The sequence below is a fragment of the Oryzias latipes genome, chromosome 1 (genome assembly GCF_053564925.1).
Source record: "Oryzias latipes strain Hd-rR chromosome 1, Olatipes_Hd-rR_3.1".
Lineage (NCBI taxonomy): Eukaryota > Metazoa > Chordata > Actinopteri > Beloniformes > Adrianichthyidae > Oryzias > Oryzias latipes.
In genome coordinates, this window is record NC_136237.1 from 35,831,490 (window position 1) to 35,857,915 (window position 26,426).

The following is a 26,426-nucleotide window of genomic DNA, read 5'->3' on the forward strand; positions in this document are numbered from 1 at the left end:
CACGATTTGACTTTGTCTATATAATTCTTCTACACAAAAGTACAATAAATACACTGTTGACACATAAAAAAATAAATACACTGTTGACAATAAAACAAAATGTGCAAAAATAAACGGGGGGGGGGGGGGGGGGCAGTGAGATGACTAAAACAAACTGTGACACAAAATTCTGTCAATTTCTGCCACAGAAAATTGACATTAAGTTGAAAACCTTGACAATTCCATTTTGTTTTGGCCAGACCCAATGAACCAAGCAATTATGAGACAAAAGAAGAAGAAAGCCTAAAATTTTAGCAAGCTAGCCAACGCAGCCAATTCGAGGCTAACACTAACACAGAGAGATAGTTAGCATTCCAATTAAACAAACACAACCAACTGTACTTGGAAACAAATGAAGAAAACACACACACACGCAATCCAAAAAAATATCTTACCTTATTAGTTAGGCTGCTTATGTGTTATATCTTAAAGTTTTTTCATATCGTATTTTCACTTCTCAATTGTGCCGCCATCTTGTTATGTGAAATTGTGACAGCGAGAATTATGCGGATGAATACTAAAATGTCAACACGTTTAATGATTGTGTCTCTAAAGTATTACATTTTAAGTAATTGGTAAGTTTATGTGAATATATAGTTTATCATTGACAAATATGTTTATAATTACATTGCCCTAAATATGGCATCCAAGCGAAGCAACCCTTAATTGGTAAGAACTACTTTTTCTTACGCCTTTGAGAATCGTGTGAAAAACGGCAGTTGGTTTGGAGTTCAGAGAGCAAAAGGGGAGGAGCCACAAGTTACGCAAGGAGTTATTCCAGTTCCTGAAAGAGCAATAAAGTGTTTTTTATTTTATTTTTTATTTTTTTACAAAAGTATCTACAGACCCTCAACAGTCGGCCATAAATCTGTATTCTGTAAAATACTTTTTTAATGAAATCATAAAAAAGAATACATTTTCTCATTATAATCAAATTTTTTGAAAAGGCCCTTTATGGCAGTTTGGAGATGCCACCTGAGTTTTTACTGATAAAATTTGAAAATACATCAGTGATGTTAAAAAATTAAGAGTTTAAAAAATGGATAAAATTAATAGAAAAATTAAAATGACATCAGTCAATCACTGTTGGACACAACATTTTTAAATATGACATTTTTAAACTTCAGACAGCATTTGGGAGTACTTAAAAAAACAAAAAGTAAATGACTGATAACCAAACATTTTCTGTTCAGACACGTCTGGAAAGTTTATTGTCCACAATCATTCAAATTACAAACAAACATCTGCTGCTTTGAATGGAGAAAAAAAAAAAGCAAGTTTGCAAGCTGCTAAGTCACAAAAAGTTTTCTCTCAGGTTGGTCCCAAAGTTCACTCAGGGTGAACCACGCACTCGTGCTCAATTAAAAGATTGAGAGAAGTGGACTGAGAGGAGCAGAAGCTGTCCACACGTTGATGATGAAGGAATAAATAATACATTACAGCTTCAGAAACATTCAAAGAGCCCGTGGAGAACTGAAAAACAAAAACATCACTGAAGTTCATCACGGGGTAAAGACTGCTGGGAGAAAAAAAAAAGTCCAGAGAAGTAACTTTTGGTCAAAACACGCCATGGTTGAATGTCAGAGAGCAATGCTGTGCTCAAATTTACAATCAGTAGCTTAATAAAGTGACAATCATCACCACACATGGATGGCCTTCAGTCCACTAAATTATAAGAGCTATAAATACAGGTGACACGTCATTAACAAGAAAACTTACATGTCTGTGCTCCAACTAAACCCATTTTGAATAAAAGAGGAAAAAATATTAAATTATTAACAAAAAATAAAAACTCAAATATGACCTTTTGTTTTTCAATTTTGGTGATTTTTTCTTTTCTACACAAAATAACATTCAAATGTGATTTATCACTTCAAGCTGCGGCGGATGCAGACCGTAAAATGGAAAGAGGGATGTGTGAAACATCACCGTCAGCAGCAGAGCTTTGAGTCATGTTCATTAATTATCAACCGTAATGAAGTTATGGCTTTTCCTCGACTTGGTTCGTAGGTGATCATACACTGCCTGGCCAAAAGAAAATGAGCTATAAAAAATTTATTAAGCTCCTAAAAATAAATTTGCTTCAAAAGAATCCAAACTTTCCTTGTAACCTGAGGTAGCAGTATGATGATATGGGTTTGCCTTAGTTTAAAACTGAGTTCATTTAAATAAAGACCCTTACGTTTAGCCAGTTTAAACATGCTTAACTGAACTGCTAACATCAATGGATTGTCCTCTTCCCTGTTGACAGGCACATTCCAGGATGCCTTTGCTAAAGTACAACTCTCAGGTTAGAAGCATTAATGTAACAAAAAAAGAAAAAAACACACAGCAAAAATCAAGCAACGTGTGTAAAACAAAGTTGCAAAGTCGACAAACAGGATTTGAAAACCAGCTAATGTTCCCAAGAGCGGATCCCCATGGATGAAGTTTTAAAAACCAAAGTGATAGACAGGGGTGTGAAACTAACGGCCCTTTAACGTAGCCACGGAAATCAGTCAACATTAACAAAAAAAAAGTAAAAAAAAAAAAAAAAAGAGAAATTTGCTTAGACGTTTATCTTGAGACTGAATTGGTAATTGCGTCTAATCTAGTAGTTGCACAAACATCAGCTTCTAGCAATGTCTAAACAAATTGCTTGAATTTGGAGCAACAGAAGGACTATCAACAGTATGTGAAGCTTATCAACTCTTCAGGTTTGTTTGAGCTATATGTCGCGACTTCCAAAAAACAACTAAAACAACCAATCTCATACAAGTATAAAATGCTGCTTTTAGCTAATTCTCATTTTTACAACCTTGAAACTGACTTCCCTAAAAGCATAATCTTGAAATGATTCAATTGCAAGCCTTCAGGCTACCGGTTATTGTGTAAGATGATAAGCAGGGACTTATACCAGCTTTTCCTAATCCAATACTCTCACAGATTTCTAATTTTTCTGCTATGTCTAAAACACACACAAAAAATAAATTATTTAACTTGGTAGCTAGGGACAACCTAGCTAAACACAGCTATTTGTTTTAGAAGGCTACAGTCAGTAGCTATTAGTTAGAACTGACTGATATAAGATAATCTATTCAACAAAATTCTTAGTTAAGTTAGTTTTCCTTCTACTTTTCTTATTTTTGATGGAACCAACCAGCAAGGTATTTGTAAAAAAATAACGTCTTTTAGCAAAATGTTACATTTTACACACACAAAAGAGTAATCTAGCAAACCCAAATTAATTCAGTCAAAATTGACTAAACCTTAAGGGTCAGAACTTGTCTTTACATGGATCGTTCATAGTCACATTTCATAATAGAAAAGAAAATATTATTGACATTGACTTACATAAATGATGCTACCTTAAATTAAATAAGCTAATCAATACATTGTTGTTTTGGCCAGTCAGTGTTGGATTTAATGAAGGGAGGGATGATAAACACAAATACCTACAATGTGAGTTTTTCTTTTTTTTCAAATAAGTTCTTTGCTAGATTAGATTTATTGAATCTGAAGTATCTGACAAGTTTCTCTGCTGCTGGTGAAAGTTCACTCACAAAACATTTCATTCATTTTTTTTTAAATTAAATATTGGATTTCTACAAAAATAGCTTTTATCTGTGTGCTTTCTGTCCTCTGAGTGAAAGGTGGCACCAGTGTATGCCACTCAGCAGCATTTTTGGTAGTCGATTAGGGGCTTTTGGGAGAAAAGAAAACAAAGAAACAAAACAGAACACCCTGTGGTAGCATATGCACCATCGTTGTGTTAAGGCAGGAGGAAACTTATGCCATGGCAACAATCCTTTCACTGTGTTTTTTTTTTTTTAAGGAGGGTAGGATTCGTCAAATCATCGCAAGCACTCACAGTGTGTCTGGCATATGACTTTGTTGGTTTGGGAAAATAGGATGTTAAAAGCAGTTGCTGGCCCTGAGGAGAATCCAGTTTCATTTTTATCCACCTGGTGTGTTTCTTTCTGGAGAGAGATTGTTTGAGTGTTGTCCTCTCTGTCCGTGACGGGGTGTTTCTGAAAGGACGGCTTCAGTGCAATACACCACGTTGCAGAGCAAGCAGCTAAACAGCACACGAATACAGCTACCATTGACAGTTTCAAGAAAACTACCATAACCGTATAATGGATTATAAGAGTACAGAAGGGGTTACAGTCCTACCAACAATACTCGTCTCGTGTCTCTAAAAACACCATTATCACAATAATAACAGAGATCCATCTTTTTTTCAGACTCTCAGTAACACAGACACAAGTTGTGACATTCTGAGATGAATACCTGCTGCAGGTGTGCTTTTAAAATCCCTTTGATGACATATTTCAGAGCTTCAATCAGTATCTGAAGGAGCGGCAAATGAGACATTCAGCCCTAAAGTGACTCATTTGCTTCAGCACAGGTGGGTGACGGTCCCTGAATCACACTACATGGCCCAACCAATGAGAGAAGTTTTCAAATCTTTTCTCCATTTGATAGTTTTCCACATGAGGGAGTAGACACTTTTGGAAAGCTCTCAGAGGAACCACGGTGCAGCTCCACCACAAAGAGACTCTAATGAGAAAGAGACCTCTTCAAAGAACAAGTACCAACTTCGGAAAGGGTTCCTGCGGTCATGTTTCCTGATTTAACTCATCGTTTCTTCCCTTTATGTGCTGCGGTAGGTCTTGATGATGTCCTTGATCTGCCTCCTGCAGATGGGACAGCAGGCGTTGGACATCTTCTTGAGCTTGAGGCCGCAGGTGTAGCACAGACACATGTGTCCACAGGCGTAGATGACCGTGTCCACCATGTTTTCGTAGCAGATGGAGCATTCGTCTGACCATTGGACCTGGCCTGATGGGAACGTCGGGGACTTAGGGAGGCTGACAGGTGAACTTGGAGTTGTTCCTGTGAGAAAGTTGCAAAACAGAAGACAAGGAGAATTGAAAACTGGAAGCCACATTAGTAAAGGCTTGGTAATGTAACGAAATTAAAAAAACGATAATAATAAAAATAATAATGCATTTTATTTAAAAGCACCTTTCAAAACAATTAAGGAGACCGTACAGATTCAAAAGTAAAACAAAAGAAAATCACTTTAAAACACGATTAATAAATTCACATCTTAATCAAATCAGATAACAGATGAAGAAAAATTGTGATTTGAAAAAGCAAATTTAAAGAGATTTTGAGTCTGGATTGAAAAATTCAAAAGGAGTCAACGTTAGGGAGGTCTGGGGGGAGAGAGCTCCAGAGTTGGGGAGTGGACTGAAGGCACAGCTGGATGGGAGCAGAGGTGGAGGAATGGAGATGCCGATGGATACCATGAATTTTCTGGTTAAAGAATGACTGAAGAGAATTACAGTTGTCATCCGAAAAGAAATGAGGAGAAAAACTGTCCCGGGGTTGAAAGATATTATTCATTAAAGAAATTTCCCTTATTTGCATTGATCAGTTTAGTAAAATCCTTCTTTTTTGTGTTAGAATCTAAGTCCCTGTACTGTAAAATATTTCTTTATGAATGGGAGAGCCAGCTCTTTTGCAAAGCTGCTCCAAATGGCGACGTTTGGCTTTTATTTCATGGAGGTCTGGAGTGAACCGGGGAGAAGACTTAAGGCCCGTACACACCGGGACGAATATTCGCCAGGCGTTATTCGCCAGCGTTTTTCGCCACGTTTTTTGTGTTCACACCCAGGCGATTTTCGCTGACGATGAGCCGAGCGAACATGCAATTTCATTCCCTGACATTAGATGGCGCTTAATGTAAAACAGAAATACTCCTGTACACAAGGTGGCGCTGCGCAACTTTACGCTTCTTAAAGTCGCTTTTCACTCAGAAGAAGAGAGCAAGTATTTACGCGCTTGTCAGAATCATACAAAGAAAACATGAATATTTCAAGCATCAGTAGCTCCAACTGGTGTTTGGTTCTGGGATATTTTAGAATGTCCGTCATTATTTCTTCGCGGCAGTGTAGACGCTACTTGGCGTCTATCTTCTTCACTGGTATGTGTGCTCAGCAAGGCAGTTTTGTGTTTGAGCGTCCCCAAGTTGTGTTTTACTGTAACTTCAGAAGCTCCAGACACGTGTGCAAAAGCGCCATTCTCATTGGTCGAATAGATTTCGACGCGACGCGTCAAAAAAAAAAAACGAACCCGAGGCGTTTTTTTTTTTTTGACGCTTTGACGCGTGGCGTTTTTTCGCGTCGGTGTGCACACTCACATTGGTGCCCTTTGTTTAGTCACGAGGCGTTTTTCGCCGACGAAATTCGTCCCGGTGTGAACGGGCCTTTAGTAAAGTATTCAGGCCGGGTTTTGACTGGAGCAAAAATGTTAAGAACATCTGAAAATCTGTTACTATATAAAACAAACCAGTTCATTAGGGTTGGACGAGTTCGGGCAAGGAATGCGCTCTATATGAGAGGAAAACATATCCACATTTACATTTTTAATGTTTCGGAAGGAGAGGAGGCTAGTGGGTTTAATCTCATATAAAGAGAGGGGGATGTTAAAAGAAAGAAGAAGGTGATCAGTCACAAAAGGTTCATCTGTGGAACAGTTAGTGGGGGTTAACCCAGAGCAGCACACCAGGTCCAGAGGGTGCACCTTAGCGTGGGTAGGGAGTTGAACATATTGATGGAAGCTAAGACTGTCCAGGCATGAGCACAAGTCTCTGATGAGGGGAAGGTGGCTGTCATCAAAGTGTAGTTACAATCACCCATGACCATAACATCAGGATAGAGAGATGACAGGTGAGTGAGCAGAGTTCCAAATTGATCCAGACAGTTACTGTTCGGCTTTAGGGTGTGGTAAACCTGTGCTATTACAGTTGGGTGGGTCCAGGAAGCATGAAGGCAGTGCACTCAATGGAGCTCAATGAGGAGAACGAAACCGGGAGGACTTCCCACTTCTCGCGATATATCACAGCGAGTCCGCTTGAAAGAGGTAAACAAAGCCGGGAGGGGTGGAGTCATTAGGTAGGGAAAAGCCATGTAGTTGCTGCCAAGTTTCTGCAACGCAGAGAAAGTCAAGCTTACGATCTAAAATGAAATCCTGAATGAGTTGACCCTTGTTTGAGACAGAACGGATGCTGATGAGGGCAAAGTTGACAGTTGGGATGGTTTGGCGCGGAGCAGAGGCAGTCGAGATCACAGATCGGGGGAGGTTGAAGAGCACTCTGTGGTCCACAGAGCGTCCGGTGTTACAGGGACAGTAACAAGTGGTGGAGGAGAGGAAGCGGGTGGAATTGGACGCGTCTTCATGGTAATGTCGGCGTGTGCCACGGTGGATGTACCTCCGGCAAGGCGGCAGGCTGCCAGCGGAGACAGAGGAGTTCTGACACTGAGTACTGGATGAGCTCGGCTGTATGAGGTGGTGGAAAAGCCGTAGAAGGATCCGGGTTAGAGCCGACCAGATGTACAGATTGTGCATTAGCATAGCTGACAGGACAAGGCCCGGGGACCGCAGACTGAGACACGTAACTCTTAGCTAGCCAAGTCCCAGGTTGGAGGAGCAGCGTAGTGGAATTTATCCGTTCTCATGTTACTGAGGCTTGCAGGTCAAGCAACAAGATCAAAAGTAGTCAATGAAAACAGTGAAGAGTATCCTCAGTTTTCACAGTCCAAAATGCGTTGTAACAGAATTAGTTTGAAAAGAGAAAGATACCGGTGAGTAGCGAAAACAGTCATGCCAGCGTCCACTCAACCTCATGGATCCTGCTTTTCAGTTCATACATTTACTCCGATGGAGTGACGAGCTGTTGAGTTTTACTGATGATTCACTCCGTTTTTATGAAGCTGGATTCTCGTCTGCATGTCAGACAATAAACCTTTTGAAAGGGGATTTTCTTTTCAAGTCCTGCACTCCATCAGTTTATGTAACATGTGACATAACAGCTGACACTGCATCCAGCTGCAGTTCCAGCAGCAGTGGGATCACGTACAGCCTGTTTTTCTCGACTTCAGCAGGAACATCTGCTCCCTGTTGCTGTAAAAATGTTGCTCAGCATCCAGAGGGCCCAATGCTTTTCAAAGCAGGGGTGTCAAACTCATTTTCACTGAGGGCCACATCAGCATAGTGGCTGTCCTCAAAGGGCCAGATATAACTTATACATGTAACTAAATGTAGTGAAAAATAAAAGCAACTACTCCTTCATGTTAAATAACTCATTATTCATGTATTATAACTTTTTAAAGTGACAATTACAGTTGCATAGAAATCATAACACTTTCTTTTTATTATTTATCCTCTCCTGTCTTACTCATTTACACTTTTTTCATATCTTTCTAGTTTACACGAGAGCACAAGACACCGAAGCCAAATTCCTTGTACATGCGATGTACTTGGCCAATAAAGCTGATTCGGACATAAATCTTTTTAAATTTTGTCCACTTATTAAAACCCACATAACTTCATTAAAGAAGGATCAAACTGTCCAAGTGAATAAAGAAAAATAACATAAAACTGAGCTAGACAGAACATGTATTAAACTTGTAACTTTTTGTCTGCATAAACACATAAGACCTGCAAACATAGAATAATTACAGCAGTTACACATAAATAATATATAATCAACTAAAGAAAATGTTTATTTTAAGAAATTAAAAACTTGTTTGCTCTCGCGGGCCACATAAAATGACACGGCGGGCCACATAAAATGACACGGCGGGCCACATTTGGCCCCCGGGCCTCGAGTTTGACCCATGTGCCTTAAAGTGTCCTTCCGTTTAGGTGAACTTACCTCCAGCTGAGCTGCAAAAAGCAGCCGAGCACAAGCCTCCGTTCAGGACCGGATCGGAGATGCCACTTCCCAGAGCGCTGGGCGTGTGCGGGGAGGAAGAGGGCGAGCTGGGGCTGGACGTGGCCCGCTGATCCCCCAGGTGAGTGGAACCTGGTCAGAAAAAGAAAAGCCAATGTTTTAGTACGACGATCATCCATCCGTTTTCTCAACACGCTATATCCCTTTTGGGGTCATGGGGTCCAGGGTTCCGGCTACTGAAAAATAAGACCAGTGTTATAGAGGGAAACCAAAGATTTGCTCGCAATCTTTGTTTGGCATGAGGTTCTGCTGAAAACAAAATCCAAAACCAACAAACGGTCGTCTATTCTAATACATCTTTGCATCTTCTAATACTTCCAGCATGTAACAATCAAGGGAAGTCAAGGACGTCAGGATGTTCGACCGATTAAAATCTAAATGAGCAGACTCCACATGGTTTGTGCAGATTATTTTAAATATCTTCCTCTGAGTCTGCTGTCGAAAATCTAACGACTTCATCAGATTTAAGCAGAATTCACCGTAGATTTTTAGCAGAACATTTCTGTAATTGTTCTTCTTTTTAGCTTCTCGTCACCATGGAAACAGCTTAAAAAAAAGGATGACAACATAATCATCCAATGATAGCTCTGCTTGATGTGCCACAAGTCTGCTGCTTGATGAACTCAACCAGAGACAAATGAAACACCTACATGGGTTTACTCACATAATAATATATCGTCTAATACGATCATTTAGTGAGTCTGCTGCTGGAGTCATTGTATCTGAATCTGCCTGATGAGGCACTGGGGGGCGGGGGTGGGCTGAAACAAGGAATCTCTTGTGTTCATGTCGGGGGTTTCCTAGGTGCGCCCAAACAGAGTCACGCTTTTCATTCAGGGACGGACAAGGTCAAGCAAACAGCACGACATGCAGGCACACAAACAAGAACCTGCAGCTGGAGCCCCTCAAACGTGGTTAATCATCTCCAGCTCGTTGTTCTGTAAACCGCCTTTCAAAATATTCAGCAAGAGCGTCTGCCCCGACCTGCAGGTTTCAAAGAAGCTTGGACAAACCAAACAGATGAATCCAGCTTAAGGGGTCAAATGAGACCCCCACCCAGTCCCTATTCATTTGCTGCTTACTTTTCCCAGAACCTAATAACATATTTATCTCTTTTGTCTTTGTAAGTTTTAGGACAAACAATAATAATAAATAATTGACACTTTATTTATCCCACAATGGGGAAATTCTTCCTCCGCATTTGACTCCTGTCCATCCCCTGGGGGGAGCGGTGAGCTGCAGGATAGCCACGCTCGGGGGGCGATAGCTGGCTGGGGAGAGCGGGGATCGAACTGCCAATCTTTCAGTTGTTAGACAACCTGCTCTACCGCCTGAGCTAAACTAAAAACTAAATCCATCTTTCATCGACTGTTAACTTAAACCTCTAAATTTCAAATGTTTCCTTTGAGTCAGAAACTTTTAGTCCAAACTTTTAAATTAAGTTAAACAAATTCAAAAGTCAAAATTGCAAAGGAAAGACATATTTGATTTACATTTAACTTTCAAAAGTTTAAAATGTTGACTTTAGATACTTTGGGAGGATCTTTACAATCTAGCATCTAGATATTATATTTCTCTGTAGTTAGGCATTTATCCTTTTAGCAATAGTTTTCTGCAGTTTGTTACCAGGTGTACTACACTCAGGCATTTATTTAAAGGTAACCAAAGTCAGCATTAAAATTTTTACTTTCCACTTGTCTTCTCCTTTAATGAAATATTTAATCTATGTTTTTCTAAACTTAAAACTTCAGAGTTTTGTTGCTATGCTGTCTTTCACAATGCCTATCTGCTTAAGCATTAGGCTTTTGCATTGTTAGTAATATTTAGTTTCTGGTTCTCTTTTATACTTGTCAGTTTGGCACTTATTGTAATCAATATTCATCTATTTATTTTCTGATCTATTTTGGGGTCACCGGGTTGCTGAAGGTGGGGTACAACCTGGATGGGTCTCCAGTCCATTGCAGGGATGTAATTAATATTTTAGTACAAATTATGCTTCATCATTATTTTTCCTTAACCTTGCAGTTAGTCCTTAATGACCCACTCTGAGGAAAATTGTGTTAGCCTGTTCTTGTGGTACTTTGCTCATGATGGAGGACATAATCAAAGAAAATGAAGGTTAAATTTTCCTTTGTGAGTATTTCTTCATTCAAATCAAATTAAATGATAAAATGCATTTGAAATAGATTGCAGATGTGACATAGGACTAACAACTGCAAGCGCCAAGCTCCCTGCTGCCCATGACTAGATCCATTTATGTCTTTGTTTTCCTCGTCTGAACTGGCATCTGGCTCAAAACTTTTCGGCTGTTCCAATAATGCTTGGCTTTATTTTTTAAATTTAGAATCTCTAATAAATTGTAGAAACTAAGTCCTAAAAAACGACGCAGGTCTTATGATTTTGTCTAAAAACTGAATAATCATAATTAAAAGAGCACTGGGAGCACTTTGAAAATAAATCCAAAGATGATCAGACTGTGTCTTTAATGTCTAGAAAAGGTTTTAAGCATTTAATGGTAAAAATATTGTTTGAATACAGAAAATTGATGTTTGTGTTACACAAAGCCAGCAGCAATGCACCTGACTTCTGCTTAAAGGACTCTGAAACACGAGACACGCAGACGTCACCTGTGCGTGCAGAGCAAAACCAACAGGGTGACGCTACGCTCGTCATGTGTCACATTTCATAAACAGAGCTCCGTCGCCCTGCAAACTGCGTCCAGCTCCCCGCAATAATCCCTGCAACCAGAGTGGCAGCTGAGGCCCGACCCACGGTGCCGATCCCCGATTAGATTTAAAAACGGAGCAAAGTGAACAGCTGGGATCAGCCGGCTCTTTTCATTCTGTCCCCGCATCTAAAAATACATCTGAACAGTTTATCCGATCCTCTTCTTTTGAAGCATGAGAAGTATGCGGGAGATGCGAAGAGGAAGGAGGGTGAGGCTTCAAGTTAAGACATTCCTCACGTTTCAAAACTCTGTGGGATGAACAACTAAATCTCCAGTTTATGGTCTGAAAACTTGAAAAGGGAGAAAAAAAGTCAGAACGATTTGTAAATTAATATTTACAGCGGGGCAAAAACATATTTGTTAGTCTCAGATTCTGCAAGTTGTCCCTTGTGAGGAGATATGAGGTCTGTAATGTTCATCAGAGGTACATTTCAGCTGACAGAGTTAGTTCAAGTGTTTCTCACGGCGAGTCTTGCACGCCGTTCGCCGTGTTTAGAGTGAGAAAAATGCTTAGCTGCATCCCAATACCATACTCACTTTTAAGCATGGGGTGGAAACATCATGAATTGGGGCTGTTTTTTTGCAAAGACTGATTTGAATTAAGGAAAGGGTGATTAGAGACACGTTTGATGAGATTTTGGCCAAAAACCTCCTTTATTAGTGAGATCGTTGAGGATGAAACATGGCTGGATTTCCCGGTGTAGGTACCGTGACCATTCGGCCTGCAATAACTGTTCGGGGTCCTTTCGACTGAGGATAACGTCACAGTATGGTAGCCCTGCTTGGACAAACTACGTACCGTGGAGATCTACTCGGGCTCTATATATTTTCATTTCATTTTTTAAGTTCTTTTCCCTCCTAAGTTGTGTCTGACATTATTCTTTGTAGTATTTATAGAGAGATTTTGCCACAACCCACTTTGTAAAAAGATCTGTGGCTGTTAGAATGAAGCGGCTGCTCCACACGAGTGAACGTGTCTCTGCTGCCTGAGCAGAGCAGCTGGAGTCTAGTAGCTTCGTGTTCGCAGGCAGGGAAGGCGTTTTGTTACAGTGTGCCGTCCAGAGAAGGGTTCAGACCGCAGTCTGTTCGGCTGCAATGCAGTTAAGAATAATCATAATAATAATAAAAGCACGTTTAGAACATAATCTCGCTCTGTGTCAACCCAACAGAGAATCTGTAACTAAATTTGAAAGTTTTTGTTGCCCAACGTCAGCTCCAAAACACCACATCTCTAGAATGCAGTGCAAACCCGTTGAAGACCTACAGGATGAGTTTGACCTGTCATTGACCAAACTGACATTACGACATTTTGAAGTGAACTATTGCATTTCACCTAACACATATGGTTTTGTCTCATTATACAAATACATTCTTCTGCTTTGGTGTTTCTTCTATTTGACAAAAGTAGAAAGAAATCTAAGACAACTAAAACTGTATTAATGTAATTATAACAGTTTCATTTTTTATATTTAGCAAAATATTTCCAAAAGTTTCCTCCAAAAGCACGCGAGTAAACTCTATGGCATTGAACCGAATCACATCTGTACATTCAAGACTCCACCCTGATAGTGTATTGCCATGGTAACCACATCTGCATGAAGTCCATGACGTTTAACAATGAGACTTCTGAAACAGAAATCACACCTAAAACCTAAAACAGGATTACGAAAAAATAAATAAAATAATCATCTCTATTTAATAAAATGTGAAAAATTAATCCAACTGTTCTTTTGAAAGATTAGAACGGCTAGCTTCAAATGTGAATGCAGTAGTGACTATTTTATATAACCGTTAGATTTTTTTCAACATCTCAGCTTGTGATTGTTTAATTAAATGGAATAATTAAACAATAAATAATAAAATAAATAAAAAAAATAATTCAATGTTTTAAGATTTAGTATAAAGGTAAAAAAAAAAAAAACATGATCAATAAAATGAGAGCCCCACTGTATACAGTTCAGATCCTGAACCCACATGAGGAAGTTGACACTTCCCCAGTATCGACGGTATCAAACATGAAGTGGGTCACTGAAGGAGTGTCCTATTTTCACCCCCCCTTATAACACTCTCTGGAAGATCGTTATTTTCCACACTTCTAGCCAGAATCAAAATAATGATAGATTTATCTACCAACAGAAACACTTTGGAAATGTTTTAAACTTGCAGAATAAAAGGTTTTTCCAATTGGCAAAGCTTTGGTGCTCATTTAGAACCGAGCTTGGCTAAGCAGCGGTCTTTTGTTTCACATGGCTTTGCGTCTGGCTTCTGACCATTGACTCTATAGAACTGTACTGAGTGAGTATGATATAATAATAATAATAATAATAATAATAAATTTTATTTAGAATAAGCTTTACATTTTTGGTAAAATCTCAAAACGCTACAAAGAAGGCAGGAATAACAATTGTTTAAAAATAAGAACAAAGTAAGAAAAGAAAAAAACAACAACAATAAAATTACTAAAAAGCATTCTTAAAAAGGAAAGTTTTTAAGCCTTTTTTAAATGTGCCAAGGCTTTGTGGGGCTCTGAGGGATTCTGGAAGATTGTTCCAGAGTGGAGGGGCAGCAGCTTGAAAGGCTCTGTCTCCCATTGTGGTTAGCCTGGTCCTTGGTTGATGAAGGCAATGTGTAAAATTTGAGCGGAGTTGTGAAGTGGCATGCGGGGAAAGGAGCTCACTGAGGTAGGCAGGGGCAGTTCCATGGATGCATTGGTAGGTGAGGAGACTGAGTTTGTATGGATGGGTAACCAGTGAAGTGGTGATCAAATTTGTGTCTCCTTGTCAGGACCCTAGCAGCGCAGTTTTGGATGTGCTGGAGTATTGCAGAGCATTGCAGTAATCTAGTCTGGAGGAGATGAAGGCATGGATCAGTTTTTCTGCATCACACTGGGTGAGTCTGACGTCACCCACAGAGAATGACTCACTTCCAGTTCCAGCAAAATGAAGTCAATTCAGTCACCATCTTTTCACGATACAGACGACGACATGTTGAGTCCAGATGATGCGAGTAAGCAGTGATTGGTCTGAGTCAACGTTTCTATGGCAACCACTCTCACCAATCAGGACTGAGCTTGTTGGAAGTTCACACACCTTCCACTGAAAGTAGGTTTGAGGGAGAATCTATCAATCAAAAGTTTCAAACGTTTAGCGCGAGACCACCTACTTTTTTTGATGCATCTGATTGGTCGGTTTATAACTTGCAGTAGAAAAAAATATCACGAAATGCAACACGAAATTAGTTGCAAGAACATGTTAAAAAATGAATCAGAGCAAGAATGATTATTCTGACAAATAAAATGACTGAGCAATAACAGTTTATGTTTCTAAAGAAGTCTATGGCATTTGCCTTCTTGGAGCCAGCGGGAACTTGGGGAAGTTACAAAAACATTTCCAATGATAGAGGGGTATTGGGGTGCCGTGACATTTTTTAAGTATGATTCTCTCCAAACGCCAACATGTATTCAGTTGTGCAGAGGTGTATTAGATGACTTAACAATGTTGGTTCATTAGAAGTACGGGAGCCGACTCAGCTGAGCACTTTGACTGACAGCACAACTGAACCATTGCTGGTTCCTCTGTGGTCAGAGAGGCCTGCAGTCAGAAAGGCTTTTCACATTAGAGATGTTGGTGGCGAGACCTAAATAACACACGCTCTTTGACAAATCCGAATTCTTTGATCATTTATGTGATCAATGTAAATCAGCTGATTCTGACACAGAGAAAAGCAGCTTTTTATATACCAATATGCAACACATTACCAATGAAGATTGTTGCCCAAGGCCCCAAAGAGGCTTTTCTCTGCAACTGAACCAGCTATGTTGATTGTGCGAGAACTTCCCTACTGTAAAGTGATGCATAGCAACACAAGGCTGCTTTTCTGAGCTGGAATTACTCACATCAACGGATGAAGAGTTGTGGTAGTCGAAAGAATAACAACACTGAAGCTCTGATGTTAAAGGGTAAACTGTAAAGAGGCCAAATGGAGCAGCTCTGTCAGTGACAGGCTGTCAGTGTTTTTAATTGACATTAAATCAATGAAATAAACACAACTCATGGATTTTTTTCAGCTGAAGTCAGTGTAAAGCAAGAACAGTTTTAAATTTTTGGATTCAAAAATACATTGTATTGTATTTTCATGTTTGTTTCTTGCCAGAGCTCCACAGCCTCGCCTGAAGTGACACAGTTTATCTCTCTCCATCCTGAGGACTCCAAAGTCTAAAGGTGAAGGCTGAACTCCTCTAAAGAAACGGATTATAAGACAACAGACACTTCCAGATGGAAAGTAAAGAGGGTCTGAACCTCAGTGGGACTGCCAAGATGGATGCTAATAAGTAGATGTGCTTTGGTTTCATTGTTCTACAGTTCCTGTTTTGTTTGGACTTTGTATCTTCAGAAAGTGCACGTAGGGAAATACAGGTGTTGAGTGGAGGACAGTGTAAAGCAAAAAGGGCTGAAATAGATTCAGAGCCAGGAGACATAAAAACCACATCTGCCTGGTTTTTCAATGTCATATCTAGGATGTTGGGATTTCTGTTGACATCGTCACCAGGGTAAGTGAAATGGGTCAAGCTAGAGGAGTTCCATTCAAAGGGTTTTGATGAGAAGGACTGACCGTACCTTCAATCTGTCGCAAAGTTTGAAGCCCTCGACCTGTTTTCAAGCTCCACTTCCCTCCTGCTGTCAGAGAAGAAAGCTGCATGTATTTATAGATGCCGGTTCCTCCGCAGACAAACACTTGTGACAGCCTTGAAAGGCTGCTGCTCTTCGGGGTGTAAGGCCTCTTAATAGAAGGTGGCTTTCACTGCTGCATGTGTCGGCCTGCATTTTCCGGCTGACATAGATGACGACCTGCTCTATCTGTAAATATGAGGACTATTTTCAAATAGTGGATTTGGAGAGTGGATGGCACATTTGTGAGGTGCTTGGAGAGAAAACTGCACACTTTCTTGGCTAAGTGATCTGCCGCACAGTGACGGTAATGAAGGCAGCCTGTTGCACGGCTGTCATCCTCTCAGGAAATGCTTTGCAAAAACAAATGAAGCCAAAGCCAGGGCTGCCAAACACCTTTCCCTGCTTCCCTTTATTGTCAACAAGCCTCAGGTGTCCTCTGCACACCCCTGGAAGCAAATAGTGCAGCCTGCTAAGACATGGTGCAGGTCACAATCTTTATTCCCACCAACTTCCTGTTTTTCAACCTTCCAGTTCGTGACCGAGCATCCAGTCTTCCCAGCCTCCGCTCTGAATGCTCACAGATCCTTCCTGCTGTAAATATTCCGACAGACAAAGTGTTCTCAGCAGCTCTTCACCCCCAAGTGCACGGCTGTGGTTTTGCAGAGGCAGGCGATGCTGGCCTCCCCCGGCATGCTTCAAGCACGGTCGCCACTTAACAAGAATAGATGTCAACCCCGGGCGAGTAAATGAATTAAGCACGGAGGTCTGTGTGGACACAGCAAACGGGATCAATATACTGATCTGTGGGCTTCTGACCCGTCTCCTCACACAGCTGAAAGGATGATTATATCGCCATCAGCTCCTCTTTCAAGGGGGATTATTCTGAAGATAAAGTGTAGACTCGGAGAACAAAGAGTCTTCATTATTTGAGGACACGAGCAGAAGGTCAATAAATAACTGAAGTCTTTAGTTCTTTGTTTAGTAACAGAAACTGATTCTAAATTTATCTAAGGGTTATTGCCATTTAATGTTATGGTTTATACTATGTTTCATTTCAGTGTGACTAAATAAAGGCAGATATTAGCTAAACAAATTGTTATAACTTAATATTTTTCTTTTAAGTTTTGTTTAAAGTCCCATCTTTGGATCCATTTTCAAAGTGTTCACAGTAGTCTTTTAATTAGGATTATGCCATTTTTAGTCAAAATCAAACAACACGTGTCATTTTCTAGGACCTATTTTCTGTAGAGCGGCAGTAGTTCATTAATATTCGCGGCTGAGTTGTGGATGAGACTGTTGGCCTGTTCTTGCCGTTTACATGCTCTCCTGCTGGCTTACAGCACCTCACACCCCTAACTCAAAAATACTGGTTCAACAAAAATTGTGAACACTATCCGATTTATCCAGCTGTGCAGTTTTGAGCCAGATTCCAGCTCAGACGAGGAAAACGAAGACATAGATCAATGCTGAATCTTGAAAGGTAAAAAAAAAGGACATTTTTGAGGGTGAATAATTTAACCAAACGTAAAAAAATGTAGAAAAACTAGGAACAAATGTTTGTGGAGAAATGATGGTGGGTTGTTTTAGTCCCAGAAAGGAGTAATTGTCAGTCTGAGGAGATCGGGCTTTCCCCCACAAGGTCTTCTTCCTGGTGGGACATGGCTTTAACACCTCTACCATAAGGTGGCTAGAATTTTTTTTTACCAATCTTACAGACATTCAGCTCTTTTTATCTGTTAGATTTTACCCTGAATTCCTGCTGGATAATCATTTATTTAATAATAATAATCATAGAAAAATAAAGGCTCGGATTTATCTGCGCTCGTCCAGACGCTCAAAGCGCTTACAAAGTGTCCATTATTCATTTATTCCTCATTCATGCTTGGTGATGGTAAACTACTGATGTAGCCACGGCTGCCCTGGGGCGGACTGAAAGAGGCGCGGCTGCCAGTCCGTGCCTGCGGCCTCATCCCCGGGACATTCATTCGCATTCACACACCAGTGGAGCCACACTGGAGGCAGGGAGGGTGAGGTGTCTTGCCCAAGGACATAACAACAGTTGGCTGGATCGGGGATCAAACCACTGATCCTTTAAACATTGGCTGACCAGCTCAACCACCTGAGCCACTGCCGCCAATTTACTCTGTTTCTGCGGATATACCCAGTTAACTTTCAAAGGGGGTTTCTTTAGACTGCTTTTATTAGGAAAGTATTTGGTATTATTTAGGATTTATGACCGTGAAATGTTGATCACCTGATATTTTCTAAATTTTTGCATTTTAACTTAACGTTGTCTTCTTAACAAAGAAACATCATCTGCAGATGTCTAGTAACACTCTGGAGTGTTCCAGATTTCCTATTTGAAGTATCAAATTGTGAACTATAGGTTTGCAACTTTTTAAAAGGACAAATAACTTTGGAGTTCATGGTGTCTACTTACCCAGAATCCTTAGCTGCGTCACAGCACCATGCAGACCAAAAAACATCCACAAAGGGCGGGAGTTGTCCACACACACCTGCATGCCCACATTGGTGCCATTGTGACTGAGGATAATCTCCCCTTCTTGGTTGACCAAGAAACCCAAGATGTCGCTACTTTGCAGAGGTGTTGGAACCCGACAAACAGCCCAGAACTCTTTCCTGTCCACCAGAGCCTCTGGGTTATAGGGAAGGTCACTAGGGCGCAGAACTGATGGATCGCAAGAAGTCACACCATAGGAAAGGGAGCCTAAGCGTGCTGGACTGGACTTGGTGACTTTAATGAAAACGGTCTCTCCTGTGCGCAGAGGCCTGTTGGTAAAGACCAGTGTGCGCTCTTCCCGGGAATGCTCAGATCGCGCCACCGTCTGTTCATCCAGGGTCTTGATGTGGGCGCCGCGCAGCTGGTGGAAGTGCAGGTCGCTCTCCAGGGCAGACGGCAGCAGAGATGACTGCTGGGAGTTCAGGGAGTTCTGGGGGATGGGGCAGGTGGAAGAGGAGGCAGCCGAGGCCAGGTGGAGGGTGTGGCGATGGGAGTGATTGTGGGAGGGGCCTCCGTCTTCCTGCTGTAGGTTAAGGTCGCACAGGCTGACTGATAGGCGGGAGTCGTCTGCTTCACGCCGAAGAGAAGACGAGCGCACTGTGGTGAAAGAGCGGGGGCGCAGACAGTCAGGAGGGACAATCTCACTGTCTGAAAGGAGAACAAAAAAAGAAATTTAGGTAAACATGTTTGTAGGTCAAACAAACTGAAAGAAAGCAGCAATAGTGAACATTTTCAGTGCACCTTAAAGACCCACTCTGATGAAAATTGTTTTTTTAACGGGCTATTGTAGTATTTTCTGATGATGGACGACGTATATTAAAGAAAATTGAGCTGAAAATTGCATTTCTGAGCATTTCTTTGTTCAAATCATTGTGAATTGGGAGCAGAAAAAAAAGAATGTTTGGGGAGTAGAAAATATGCTGGGTGGGCCACAAGCTCATAACTGAATTTCTAATAATAAAAAAAACTGCCATTCCAGAGAAACTATGTCCATGAAGACGACTGAGTTTTTTTTTTTGTTTTGGCTAAAAACGACATCATCATAATTAAAAGACCACTGAGAATGCTTTGAAAATAGATTAAATGATAATCAGAGTGGGTTTTTTAGAGGGGATAAAACAATCGCGGCAAACAGCTTTTTTTTTTAAACACTTATTTTCTGCAGTAGACTGACAATTTTAACATACAAACAGGGTTTACAAAGCTGAAATAGTTTCACATAAACATCAATAAAAACAAATTGCTTCAGATGAAGGGGAGATGTGAGAGAACAAAGAAAGTTGGTTGGTCATAAATGTCTGTTTAAACTAATGTGTTTAGTTCTGCAAGTGTTGAGGTATACATGAGCAAGAATAGATTTTAGTTTTATGGCATCAATTATGCACAGTAGAAATGGGGATCTATTCATGGTCTTCGCATGAAAAAAAAAAAAAGAAAATCGTCACCCATGTATGTAAGTCCATCTAAGCCAGGGGTCGGGAACCTTTTTGGGCAAGAGAGCCATAAACGCCACATATTTTTAAATGTAATTTCGAAAGAGCCATACAATAATGTAGTGTCCCTTTCCCACACTGAGACTTAACCTCTCTTAAGGTTCTTTATTCTGGTTACTGCAGACCACAACAAACGCCGTAAAATTAATTCAGCAACTCCTGAATCTCTCCCGCTGAGATGAGAGCGCTTCTCCCAACTTTATGTTCACTCACTGCCGCGTCAGCCCTCCCATTTCCCTTATTCGGCCAATAGCTGAACCCCATTGGTCCAAACTACCTAACAACAGGCTGAGCGACAGAACTGAGGGCCAATCAGATCTCTACATGATGCGTTCAATGAACTCCAGAACTTTTAACGCGACCCAACAGCCACCCAGTCCAAGTCAGTATGCAACAATATGTTTAAAACTAAATATACGAGTGAATGTGTGCATTTGATGTAATTTCAACATTTTTAAAGTACAATAATTCTGTGGATTCTTTTTAATAACATCGTTATGCTGTTGCTGATAAATGATGAGTATTTCTCGTGGTAGTTTTGCTGATGGTCGAGTCTGGTTGATAAGTGGTGAGTTTCTGCTTCATGCAGGCGTTGAGACTTTAAACGGGATCGTTGGTCTGAATGTTCTGTAGATGTGACAGACTGCTCACATGCAGACGGGGAGCCAAACACACACTCACACTGCAGTGAGTGACGGGCAGCGGGTTTGATGTTTTTACAATCCCTGCGCGGTTCACTGCCCCCCCCCTGCTTTCTCCCTCACACATCCCGTCCCCGTAACTGTGCGCTCTTTCTCAGAGACGGGAGCGCGCAGTTTTAGGCACGGCAATTCACAGGTTTCCAGGTGGTACAAACTCTGTGAAATAATAGATAATAGTAAAGTGATAGTGCTGGCGCAGATTTCTCTCTCCAAGCACCGCTACTACTACTGCGCGCCTCTGGCATCGCATCGCGCCGAGAAGGACTGGTCTAATGAAAAAAAAAAAAGTATAATTAAAGATTTGTCTGCGAGCCACATGTGACCATCAAGAGCCATATTTGGCTCGGGAGCCATAGGTTCCCGACCCCTGATCTCAGCGCACCATAAGAGTGTGTTTTGGTGACATATCTTGCACTCCATGGTGCAATATCTTTTGCTACAGTCATTCATATCTGACACCACATGTATCTAATAGTCTGATAAGCAACTCAGAGTTTACAGTTTCTCAATGTAGGTGCTTTATATACCAGGTCTCTCCAAGCTTACTGGTAAGCTAAAATTATCCTGCAGTCCTGATCGAGTGGCGTTTTAGTCAGAGTTTGTTTGGGGGTGCACTGTGCATGGGGCTTGCCTGATGTGTGGACTATTGTGCATTTGTAGGTAAACTCCAAAAGGATACATATGCATAACATAACACATTTTGGAGTTTGCTACAGTATAATTAATAGGTTATAGCTGTGGATGATAGTAGCAGGGTGTAAAGAAGCAGAGGATTAAAAACAGCCACTGGCTGGGTCTGAAGAGCCTTTTCAGTCTGGATCGGCTCCAAGCTCCTGTATCTGAGCCGGACCTGAGGGACTGAGTCCAGATAAACCTCTTAGCATCATTACAAGGGCTGTGGGACAGGCTGCTAACAATGAAGCGTGGCAGAAGGAACAGAGCAACCAAGCCTCCAATAATGCCCCCCTACACTTGAGACAAGCCCCAAAAAGATGTACTCGGAGCTGAAAAAGACCCAAGCAACGTGGTCTGTACCTAATATTAAAACTAGATTCTCAGAATGCCAAAATATTACCGGTACCTGTTATTTTGAGTCAAGACTTACTAGCCCTTATTGTATGCAGTGTGAGTGCTTGCCTTTTTGTGGCTTGATTGTTTACATCCTATAGATCTTGTAGTTGCACAGAGCAACCAGAAGGGGAAATTGTTGAAAAATGGGTTAAAGAAAACTGCCAGAACTGTAAGAAAGTGGGGTTGGTGTTTACCTGTGTGGATTCTAATGTGAATTTTCCTTAAGTAATGTGAGTGACATCTACAATAAAGCGGTGACTGTGTAAAACTGAAGCTGGCATGACAGCAGTTTCATCAGCATCTCACCATCCAAATGTCTTCGTCGTCTCTAAGATTCTGTCTAATGACGGATTGTTTGATGTAAATGGGGAGACATTATCCTTCTCAAAATTATTTCAGACACCAGTGAATGTTGGCGGCAAATCCAGAGTCTTTGTAATTAATTTTTCATGGGGTCGAGGCCTCCTATAGGAGGCTTTGCTGCACTTAAGCCCCCACATACTAATCAACACATAACACACATCTTTGCTGACAGCTGTGGGGCATTTAGTAGATGACTTGTTTAAGTTCCGTTGCTTTATGTACTGTCATTCTTAGTGAGAGTTTAAAGAACACAGAAAGTTGACAAATCTGTATTCCAGCATTTAGGCCCATCACTTGGCCTCATCTCTGGGAATAATGGTGTTCCAGTTCAAGAAAAAAGGTTGTGGTTTGTACCAAACAACAAACAACAAAGCAGCAAAGCCAATGTCATATTTATCTTGATAGCAAAGATCTACAAACTACAAACTTTATTTCTCTCCAAGTCTGGAGCTAATCTGTATCAAACCATGTTGGAAGATAATTGTTCGGTTAGTTTGACTTCTTCCTGGCAAGCAGTTCAACTGTCCATAACATGGCAAATCTTAGAGTAGATGCCACTGTTTCACATAGGAGGTGGCAGTATATTAATTTTTGAGAATTCATCATCCACCAACACGCAGAAAGACAAAGGGCTTACATCATAGTGCATATGAACCATATTTTTGGACCATAAGGTGCATTTGAATCCTGTACATTTTTCAAAAATCAACAGTAAACATTATTATCCAGTGAGCCTTATGTGTGAATTCTGGTTGTGCTTACTGACCTTAAACCAGTTCTCTGTGTTGTAACTGAGTTGGAATCCGGACCTATTTTATGTGTTTTATGCTTTATATTTTCATGTGCTTTTATTAATTTTTGTATTGTTCAGCACTTTGGTGAACCTTGTTCTGTTTAAAGTGCTTTATAAATAAAGTTGAGTTGAGTTGAGTTGAGTTGTTACACTATGCTAAAAAGTCTGTCCAAAGGTTGAAGTACAACCTAGGTAAACTACAAAAACGCATCGCATGATGGATTGTCAAAGCATTACGGCTATTGCGAATAAGTTTGACATTGCAGATAAAATAGGCACACATAATTGATTGCCAGTTCGCCAGAAAATATATAGAATATAGAAGGTCAAATGTACACAGAGACTATACAGGATGTTTGGTGTTAGAAGCTCCTTGCACTGTTGCTCTTTCAAGTTAATGTTTTTCACACATTTATTCTTTAGTTTAAACTCACAGTTCAACCAATACTTAGTAACATGCTGAGCAAATCCTCTGAGACCAGCTCCAATAGCTTCAGTCCTAGTATAAACGACCAGTTTGTTATTGAACTGAAAAAAATAAAATAAAAAATAAAATTGAATTAAACAGAAAGGTGAACCTGACATTTAAAGGACAATTGTGTATATTCTGACAATTTTATAAAGTCCATCCATGAGCAGAAAACAATTCTTAACAGTCCTTTTAGACTTTATCTATAACATTCATCAACATTTGCTTTATGTATCAGCCAGAGGTACCAAAGCTAATCTAATGCCAAGTCGCAGATTGCAGGTTGAGCTAAATTTTCCATCAAGGTTATTTTTAATTTAATGCAGTTTCTGTGTGTTTGTGGAGAAAAGGCCTTTAAAACATGTGTCCAAAGCCTTTAGTGATGGTCAATCAAGTATTGTCCTTTTAGACGAAAAGAAGTTTCAGCTGATCCATAAATGTGAACCACATACAGTCATGGGTTTTTTAATCCTTTATTATTTTTCCTAAAGGCCTCTGTGCAGGTTTAGAAGCTGTTTAAATGACGTGCCTTATTTCTCTCTGTGAAACTAAAGTGGGTTGTTTGAGGGGAAAAAAGAAGCTGCAGAGTGGTCACCATTTATAAAACTGGGTTTCTAAACCCGCCAGCTGCTGCTCAATAATTACCATGCACCTGCAGTCCTTTCTGACACAGTCTCTCAGTTTGATTGGTTCTTTTCAAATCCACCAAGAGCAGATGGGTTTTCCTACTGCCAATGTCAGTGTTGCACATCAAAAGCTGCATTAAACAAGCACTTTGCGCACGTGTGCCTGTCCTGGACTAAAACAGAAATAGAAAATGCAGTTGCCAATATTAAGAGTGTGTGTTTGGGTGTGGGTGCATTAGAAAAACCCTGATTTTACTAACTCTTAATAAAATTTGGGCCAAACAAAGCATCTTTTAGGCTGAACGATTTCCAAGGTTCACCAGCAGAAGGGACATACTTTAAAAGAGATAAACCTTGTCTTTTCGTAGAAGAAATAGGAACCTGTTGGTTCAATCTGTGGCAGAAACACGATGAGACAAGCGCCAGTGTGTTGGTTCTGGCTCTGAATGTTTTTGATTAGCTGAAAAGCAGGTCAGCTAATGTCGTGCACGAGGACGTGGACAGAGGGAGCGGCTGGCTTAGTGGCTTTGCACGCCTGAACAGCTGATCGTGTCAGGGGAGAGGGGGTAGGAAGGGGCATGGGATGAGGATTTACTCTCTCATGCACAATCTATCTCCCGGGATTTATCTTTATCCATCTCTGGACTTTCTACAAATGTGAACTGTTGTGAATGAAAATAGAGATATGAAAGGAAAAGAGTGTCTGTAGATGTGAAAGGAATGGTTTAGATGGGATTAACTGGCAAAGATGTCTGCAAAACCTTTGCTAGAAAAAGAGAAAACTCAAAAGAGGACATGGGGAGGAATGAGGTAAAAGATGGATAGAGAGGGGGCCTTTATGTGAGATTGCTTTAGCTCAGTCTGAGTGGCAGCTTTGAAGATGAGGCCGTGGAAGGAGCAGCAGGTTCCAGAGCAACACGTTTCAGAGACAAAGAGGTGGGCATGGCGCCCGCTTAAGTCACAAAAGCCCCGTCCCTTAGGTTTTTGGCACAATTAATCAAGAACTGACCCTTTTTTTGCCAACCGCCATGGCCAGAATCTGAGCGGCGATAATTCCTAATCAAAGCTTCTAAAGGGGAAAGTGAGGCTCAAAGACACCCCCTCAAACAAGCACAATTCATTAATACTCCATCCTCCATCGACACAACCTGTTTCCTTTCCTGTCTGTGTTGGAGGGTTCAAGCTGAATCTACCTCAAAAAACTAGAAACTTCAAGCTTCTCTTCAGGCTGGGAGAAAATCCAGAGTCAGTGACAACATACATTTGGGCTCCACTCTTTCAGGTGTGATATTTTGGATATGTACTTAACCACCAAAACTACTCAGGATGATCCATCGCCTTTCTGTACAGGAGCCAAATTTTGCTTTGTGGCTTCAGCCTCCAATGGGCGTCTCACTAGGATGGAGGGTGGCCTTCCCCGTCTCGTTCCCACTAGCCTCTGTACAAGAACTGTTGATGGGTTAGCTGGGCTAAATTGATGGGCCACTGGGGTCTTCGGCTGACCGGGTGGAGGGAGCCATCATCCGCCCCAAAGTGGGGACAGGTTTTTTACATGCAGGATTCTTCTCCTGGTTGTAGATAAATGAAGTGGCTTTATCTGTCCAGATGGAGGATGCCAGGACCTCCTTTGGATCTTTCCTCTATGTCAGGATGGGTGGGCAACTGGTTGCTAATGGGTTGGTAACCCTGGATCCAAGGTTCATGAGGGAGGGAGGGGGGGGGGTATCTGTGGGTGGCCTCTGCCAAGTCTGCTCTGCCTATTATGGGGTTCAAGATGGTGATGCTGGGGTTTCCCATAATGATTGTTCCAAACACATGTACACGCTCCACTCCAACAGTACGACTCATGTATACACACATTATTGTACAAGCACAACAAGTTATCATTGTATATCAATAAGTGCTTTAATAAACCATTTCAATACTTCCTGCTCTCTCCATGTCTTAACTCTTTTTTTTTTTTTCAATCTTCTTTACCCAAACTCTAAGTCAAGTTTTTAACCAAATCGACCTATACCATTTTAAATTTGTTATCAATATTGGAAAATACCATTTTGATTGAGACGTTGTAGATTTATTTTATTATAACGTAAAACAACTAAGTGTATCACAGAGGACAGCACACATGTGATGCACCAAGAAATGATCAGTGCATCATTCCAGTCCA

General features: G+C 40.8%; 1 protein-coding gene and 1 long non-coding RNA gene across 6 annotated transcripts in view; both read right to left on the reverse strand.

Moving 5' to 3' along the window:
• LOC144994903 (uncharacterized) overlaps positions 1-545 on the reverse strand; it is a 67,824-nt gene extending 67,279 nt beyond the window's left edge. For all 3 annotated transcript variants that reach the window (XR_013658592.1, XR_013658591.1, XR_013658593.1), the window contains exon 1: positions 435-545. This is a non-coding gene — a long non-coding RNA (uncharacterized LOC144994903). The remainder of the gene's footprint in view (positions 1-434) is intronic.
• Positions 546-1,220: 675 nt separating this feature from the next.
• neurl1aa (neuralized E3 ubiquitin protein ligase 1Aa) overlaps positions 1,221-26,426 on the reverse strand; it is a 79,840-nt gene continuing 54,634 nt past the window's right edge. For all 3 annotated transcript variants that reach the window (XM_078954290.1, XM_023954999.2, XM_023955001.2), the window contains 3 exons: positions 18,663-19,391; positions 8,747-8,896; positions 1,221-4,917 (listed from right to left, as the gene is read on the reverse strand). In XM_078954290.1, coding sequence (XP_078810416.1) covers positions 4,676-4,917; positions 8,747-8,896; positions 18,663-19,391 — 1,121 coding nt within the window. In that variant the 3' untranslated portion in view covers positions 1,221-4,675. The remainder of the gene's footprint in view (positions 4,918-8,746; positions 8,897-18,662; positions 19,392-26,426) is intronic.